The 7,700-nt window shown below is 39.0% G+C and overlaps 1 protein-coding gene across 1 annotated transcript; it reads right to left on the reverse strand.

Annotated features, from left to right (window-relative positions):
• On the reverse strand, positions 630–2,937 carry LOC109234095 (transcription factor MYB1R1-like). The gene is made up of 3 exons (XM_019399941.1): positions 2,353–2,937; positions 1,336–1,541; positions 630–1,041 (listed from the first exon to the last, which is right to left on the reverse strand). The coding sequence occupies exons 1-3, from the start codon at positions 2,645–2,647 to the stop codon at positions 751–753; spliced, it is 792 nt and encodes a 263-aa protein (XP_019255486.1). The 5' UTR covers positions 2,648–2,937; the 3' UTR covers positions 630–750.

The following is a 7,700-nucleotide window of genomic DNA, read 5'->3' on the forward strand; positions in this document are numbered from 1 at the left end:
GCATCAAGTAAAAAGTACAAATAAAGCACGAGTTTGAGGGGGCCAAAGCACATAACCTACTTTGTAATGAGTTTCAAGGCTTAATCATGTCTCAAGAACGCCTCATTGATTAGAGTTTGAACAATATTAATGAAAAAAAATCCACTCGAGTAAGGTTAGAATAGATAGGTAGAGTGACAATATCCGTACGTATAGAAATTAGATGGTCAGAAGTCAGATGTGTGAAACAAAAACAATCATATCTCTGAGGTAGGCTTTAGCTTTAATGGATAAAATAAATGTTGGGAGTAGGGGGAAGAGGACAAATCTCTATCCTCCACAGGAAACATGTGAATAACTATTAATACAGAGATTATCAGTGTAAGTATTTATCAAGATATAGATGAAGGAATGCTTGTTGGTTCAAAGGACACTGTTTCTTAAAAGTGAATGCACGATGTGACAATTGACAACTTGGTATACCAAATTTATTTGCGTTATGCCAAACTAAAATTCCTAAAATAGATGTCCTCCAACCCAACCCCACCCCTCACCCCTCAAAACAAAAAAAGAATGGGTCGATATTCACTCATTATTACTTTCATTAACTAGTACGTAATATTTGAGAAAAATGGTTTTCTCTTGGAAAGTCGTCGCCTGAAAATTTGATGTTAGAGATGGAGAATAGAGTTATTAATTACAGGAGTATACATTCTATATAGTAACATGATAAAAGGAAAACAAATTCATTATAGCATAGAGAGTAGTACGTTAAGTAACAGGAATGGGTCCAATTAGAAAGGTATTAGGCTTGTTTTTATCCACATTTGTTGGAGCTGCTAGACTTAGCTCCAAATCAAGTGCTGCTGCTACTGGAGAGTTGGACATAATAGTAGAAGAAGACACCATCTGATGATGAGAAGCAGAATTGAGATCCATCAAATTAGATAGACTAGTTTCTTGGCAAACTTCATTTAAGCTTGTTAGAGAGTTTGCATAGTCTGGCTTGGTATTAATGTAATCGGTTATAGCATCAAGATGGTTCTTGTTGTTGCTCCTTACCTATCATGTTCAGAAAAATAACACATTAAATTTCAAATAAATTATATACTAAATATTAGTAATAATAATGTCTAAGTGATAGCTATAACAAGTAGTATGAAGTTAAAAGTTAAAATAGTTATAAGAAACATGAATAGGGAAGTCATTTTTCTCCGGTTTAATGAAGAATGTTTTTTCTTAGAAATACTTTGCTATTAACTATGCAAACACCATAGAATGACCATGTCATCAAAATTGTTTTTCTAAAAAATACATAGAAATATGAAATATTAGGAGAAAATATAGTATACGTACCAAGTCAAAGAGGCTGGAACGGCGCTTCTTATTGTTGAGATGATGATGAGTTGATAGTCTGAGGAAATACTTCTGAGCATGACTAGCAACTTGGGTTGGAGTTCTTGTTGTCACAAAGTTCCTTGAAATTCCTCTCCAATCTCCTTTACCTAACTTCTCTAGTCCCACTAAGAATGTTCTGTGTTCCTCCTCTGTCCATGCAACTCCTAAAATCATCCAACAATATCCATATAATTAACATTAAAAAAAATGTGTGTATTTAAATCAAATGAGACAGGGTTCGAATTTCAGTAAAAAATAAAAAATGTTAGCTGGTTTTCTTCTCATTTGCTTAATTAAACTTTGATGGATAAAATTATCTGATACCTATATTGACGTAAAGTATATGTATCCGGTGAAATAGTCTAGCTAGCTACAATCTAAGTGGCTCATATATAGCACCGTACCGCCTTTATTAAAAAACTGTGAAAATATTAATAAAACGACTTTGACTAGTTACATTGTAAATAGGCCAATCAAAAAGAGTACAGTCAGACCTCTCTATAACAAATCCTTGTATAACAGCACTTCACTATAAAAGTCAAGTTTTCCCGAACCAAATTTCATGTTCTGTTATAATAGTATATGTTTTCTATAGCAGCAATTCACTATAACATCCAAAAATATTTGGAACAAACGAGGTTATTATAGAGAGGTTTGACTGTAGTTCAAATCAGACGGGCTTGAAGATATTGGAAGGGAATGTTCAATTGAGAGAACAAACACAAAACTTTTCCTTTCAGAAAGAAGAAGATGCATGGTTATTATGATAGCATGCCAAAAAGGGTTTTCAAGAACTGTTGAAGGGATAAAAACATGTAACTCTAGTTCTTCTGAAATTGGTAGTCAATCCTATTTTCGATAGGGGCAATTATAGAATCTGATTTTGACAATTATTTTCATACAACACCTTATTATACTGAAAAGTAGAGATAAAACCATTATATATCTAAACAAGAATAATATATTATTCCAAACCTTTCCTTCTATGTTGATGAGCTTGACCTAAGAGACATTGAGAGAGAGAACCATTTGTGCAACTAGTCTTTTCAGATGAAGATAAGCAATCTAAGCTTAAACTTTTCTTCAAGTGAGTATCATGAGAAGAAGAAGATGATGATGAAGATGAAGATGAAGATGAAGAAGAGATATTATCAAGTACTTGCACTCCAAAGAGTCTTAATCCACAACTAATAGCCGCACCTACTTTGAAACTGCTGCAAGTTCTTGAATTATGACCTATCTTCCCACAATGTGAACACTTTCTCCTCATTTTTACCCTAGCTACAGAAAATATTACTTATTAACTTCCCAAATTACCAACTCCAGAATGAGTTTTCTCGTTTTGGTTAAGTTGGGTTGAGGGTGTGGAAAGAAGAGGAAATATTAAGTCGTTGATATGAATAATACAGTAATATGTTTTGTAGTACAAGTTGGGTCTTATGAAAATAGGAGCATACATCAAGTGAAGATGATTGGATTGCCACGTTACTATTTGTTTTTTCTTGGATATTTTCCCAACTTGGGTTCATGACAAGAAATCAAGGAACAAATCTCCTTCCTTTACATATTAAAACACAATAAGATAGGATATGCTTAAGTAGTAGAAGATGGTATAGGTTAATTTATCCTATGAAATATCATAATAATTACACTATCAATTTTCTAGATTTGAATATGTTGTGGGGGTACCCTTTTACATGTATTAATTATTGCGCTAATATTCCATGCATTTGCATGTGTTTAAGCATATAAAACCTCAACTAAACAATAAAAAAGTACCCTTAACTAATATCTCATGTAATGGAAGATTTGTCACACCATTATCTCATCATATCTCGACAATATAATCACTTGATAAATAACATTATCTACAATATTAGATAAGCTTTTTTGTTGGGAATATATCTCTGGAAATTTTTTAAAAAGTTTCTAGTAAGTACTAAGTAATACATAATTGTTGACAGTATTTAGCAGGTCCATATTGTATGGGTCAAAATCCGACTGAGGAAATTCAGTACGAAGAGGTGATCAAACGTGAGAATTGTAACTCGTCACGGGCGGGTTGGTTGAGGTCGGTCAGTGGTTAACAAGAATGAGCCGTTGAGTGGCCCATTAGGGCCGAGGTCGAGTGGTAGGAACAGAAGTAACGATAATATGGCTTTGGAACTTTCAAAGGGAATATTCCATTGAATATTCCTTCTGTTGTACTTTTTAGGGTTCTTTGGGAATATCCCATATAAATAGCAGGAGAAATAAGGCAAAAGGCATGTAATATTCTATATGATAAGAACTCTTATGAAAAGTTGACTCTCAAGAGAAATACAAATATTGTCTTTCCATAAAGATTCGATTTGTTGTTTATCCCACATTTCCCGCATCAAACCCGAGAAAGCCCCCTATATTCTCGTATTCATTTGTCTTACATCATTGTCAGAGAGAAGAATCATCTACCTCATTCAATGTTTGGGTGAATCATTCTCTCTATTTACATTTGTTGCCATTTAATATACGGAAAAGGGTCTAAAATATCCCTCTACTATTGAATATTGTTTAAAATTACCCTCCGTTATACTATCGGCTCAAAAGAACCCCTACTGTGATACTATTGATCAAAAATGCCCTCAAGTTAGCGGAGGTGCCACGTGGCAGCCATTTAAGCCATTTGGTCTATCCAGGTTCATTTTTACACTGACCCGACCCAATACCCGGTATTCGATCCAAAATTTAAACCCGAAACATGTTTTTCTGTTCTTTCTCTTTCTATTCATGAAATTCAATTCATTTTGGCAGCTTCTTCTCGTTTCCCCTTAACCCTTTACCCCATTTATATAAGACAACTTGCACAAGCAGATGAAAATGCAGAGAGATAGCTCTGCAAAAATGAATGTTGCTTTGATCTTGAGTTCCATGACTGTTTCTCTTTGTAATAGTCATGAAATTAATTTCTTAAAGAAACTATAAGCAAATGAAATATATAAAACATACTTTCAGGCATTAAATCAGAGAATATACCGGTAAGATATGCGTGTAGAAGCCACAGATTATCAACATGTTACTGCTCAATTTTTTGTTGGTGATATCCTTTATCCAAACCAAGTATAATTGGTCGTTTCTCATTGCTCATTATTCATAGATTAGACTTTTTGTATATCTCTTCTTTTCTTGATTTGGAACTTTGTTTCAGCTACCAATGAAAACGTGATGCCATTGATGGAGGTTTGGATCGTGGAGAAGAGAAGAGAAGAAAGAAGAAAAAAAGATATTTAGGGTTTAATTTTTTGGGTCGGGTACCGGGTATTGGGTCGGGTAAGTGTAAAAAAATAAACCCAGAAGGACAAAATGGCTCAAATGGTTGCCACGTGGCACCACCGTTAACTTGAGGGCATTTTTGATCAATAGTATCACGGTAGGGGTTCTTTTGAACCGATAGTATAACGAAGGGTAATTTTAAACAATATTCAATAGTAGAGGGATATATTTAACCCTTTTCCGTTTAATATATTTATTTCTTATCATTATTCTCCCACTCGTTCATAACAGTATCTTTCAATACCTGCTGTATTAAATTAACAAAAATGCATTTCCACGTTATCTGTGCAAACACGTTTTTGATCTAGGATTTATTATGTTTAACTAGAATTTACCCATTATCTTCTTATTTAACAAAAGATTTCATACATTTTGGTCAAACAATTTGGCACCGTCTGTGGGGATTTTCCAGTTAAAATTTTAGTTTCTTCTAGATCTAAAAAAAAACTTTGCAAAAACCTTATACTTCCTTGTGTGCACAAATCTAACATGGCAGGCAACGGGGAGGAAAAGAGGAAGGCAATAGCCAACCTCACCACCAACCTCCTACACACCATCAATGAAGTGGATGAAATAGAGGGCGAAGATATAACACCAAACACCTCTCCCAGGTGAAACAGCTTGCCCCCACCTCACGGTAGCATCACGACCTCGCACGGCAAATGGGCCTCTACATCCACAACGGAAGAGGCACCACCGGTAGTGAAAAATCTACTCAAGGCGTGGTTGACAAACACGCTAATCGGCTTCCTCGACAAGCCCGTTCAAATGCCGAATAGAGAAGATGCAAGGGTCTGCATCGCATCAGCAGCTAACGAGCAGCACGCCCCCCCTATAACATGTATTACTCACAATGCTAGTGATGCAGGAAACGACACCCTCATGGCCATTTTGAAGAAGATGGAGGAGATGGAGAACGAGAACAAAATGCTCCGCAACCAAATGAAAGAGCATCAAGAAAGGGTAGACAAAATACCGGGTGCCCCAAAGCTTTTGCCAAAAAGGGACACCGGCCGGTTCGTGGAACAACCGTACAGTGACGAGGCTGCACCGCACGCCATACCTAAAACCTTCAAAATGCCGCCGTACTTAAAAATATATGACGGCACGACGGACCCGGAGGACCATGTGACCCACAATGTTACTGCAGTGAAAGGCAACGACCTCGCCAAAGAACAAGTGTCATCCATATTGTTGAAGAAGTTTGGCGAAACCCTAACCGGGGGAGCGCTGACTTGGTACTCACAGTTACCTTTGCGCGTTCCATAGAAACATTCGAGGAGATGGCAGACAGGTTCATTACCGCTCATGCCGGGGCTAAGAAAGCAGAGGCGAGGGTGAATGACATATTCGCCATTAAACAATCGCCTAGCGAAGGACTCAGGGACTTCTTTGCCCGATTCAATCGTGTAAGAATGACCCTTCCAAATGTATCTGATGGATGGTGGTAGCCGCTTTCCAAACTGGGCTAAGCAGAAGTGGGTCGAGGGCAACCAAAAAGTTGCTAAGCCGACTCATGAAATACCCTCCAACCACTTGGGACAAGGTACACAATGCCTACTGTATCGAGCTGATGAGGATGACCTCAACGGACTTACTCAACGGTTGACCTCGATCCAAATGGAGTTTAGGAAGGACCGGAGAAGTGATAACAGGAGGGATCTAGTGGGACCCCTACCTAATCGGGAAAGACATCAGCCCTATGTCATAGGCGCTCTCATGCCGTCTCCACGCCACGATGAAGGCCCATCTAGGCCACGAACGAGAACCCACCGAAGTGAGAGAGGTATGCCGCCTTTATTATCTGCTCACAATTTCTGTGTTTCCCCCTCAGAAATAGTCTATGAACTGGAGATGCTCGGCCCAAAAGTGAAGTGGCCACAGAAGATGAGATCTGACCCAAGCACTAGAAAGTCGAATGCCCTCTACGAATTCCACCAAGAGCGGGGCCACAAAATCGAGGACTGTATCGCCCTAAGACAGGAGGTCGTGAACATGCTTCACCAAGGGCACTTGAAAGAGCTGATGAGCAACCGAGGGAGAGCCAACTTCGCCCGAGGACGTGAACAACACCAGGGACCGCCAAAACCCCCTTCCCCAGCTCGAACCATTCAAATGATCATCGGAGGGGGCAATGAAGCATCAATCAACAGCTTGAAGTTCACCACCACCCACAAACTCAAACGGTCAATCACTCATGAACAGTATGACGAACTCGAACAAAGTATCATCTTCGATAAATCGGACACCCACGGTTTGGTTTTTCCTCACTATGACACTTTTGTCATTACTTTACGCGTCTTAGATACCAATGTAAAACGTATTATGCTCGATGACGGGAGCAGCGCGTGCATCATCCACCCTCGAGTTCTCAACCAAATGAAGCTCGAGGATAGGATAGTGTGACGCTGCATCACACAGACGGGTTTTAACAATGCAGTTGAGCGGACATATGGAGAAATCACGCTACCCGTCCTGGCTGACGGCGTCACTTTGGAGACCACATTCCACATTATGGACCAGGATACAGCGTACAAAGCCATCATAGGTCGACCTTGGATAAACGCTATGAGAGCCGTCCCCTCCAGCTTATATCAAGTCATCAAATTTCCTACCCCCGGGGGAGTATTCAGCAACCGAGGAGAGAAACGCACTGCCCGAGAATGCTACCGTATCGCCCAAGACTGCACATACACCCAAAAACTGAAAGGCAAAGCCGAGGAGGCATAGCAATTAATGAAGTCGGGGTCAGATGGAGATAAAGGGAAAGACGTTATCAGAGACCCCGAAATCATAGAAGCCACAGGGTCAATCGTAGAGGATCTCGACCCCGTCCAACTCGATGATAACGACCACAGCAAGAAAGCTTTCATCGGCCACAAACCCAAGAACCAGGTAAATTCCGTCAATTGTTAAAAAATAACGTAGACCTGTTTTCTTTTTTCCATGCAAACACGCCAGGCATCCCGAAGGAGATAGCAACACATAAATTGAATGTCGACCCATTCCACCCC

Source organism: Nicotiana attenuata, chromosome 11, assembly GCF_001879085.1.
Source record: "Nicotiana attenuata strain UT chromosome 11, NIATTr2, whole genome shotgun sequence".
Classification (NCBI taxonomy): Eukaryota; Viridiplantae; Streptophyta; class Magnoliopsida; order Solanales; family Solanaceae; genus Nicotiana; species Nicotiana attenuata.

Excerpts from the sequence above, each read along its gene's own strand:
- LOC109234095 (XM_019399941.1), bottom strand. The coding sequence starts at position 2,647 with ATGAGGAGAAAGTGTTCACATTGTGGGAAGATAGGTCATAATTCAAGA. Across the intron at positions 1,542-2,352 it reads TCATCAACATAGAAGGAAAG|GAGTTGCATGGACAGAGGAG; the intron begins GTTTGGAATAAT and ends GGATGATTTTAG. Across the intron at positions 1,042-1,335 it reads GTTCCAGCCTCTTTGACTTG|GTAAGGAGCAACAACAAGAA; the intron begins GTACGTATACTA and ends TGAACATGATAG.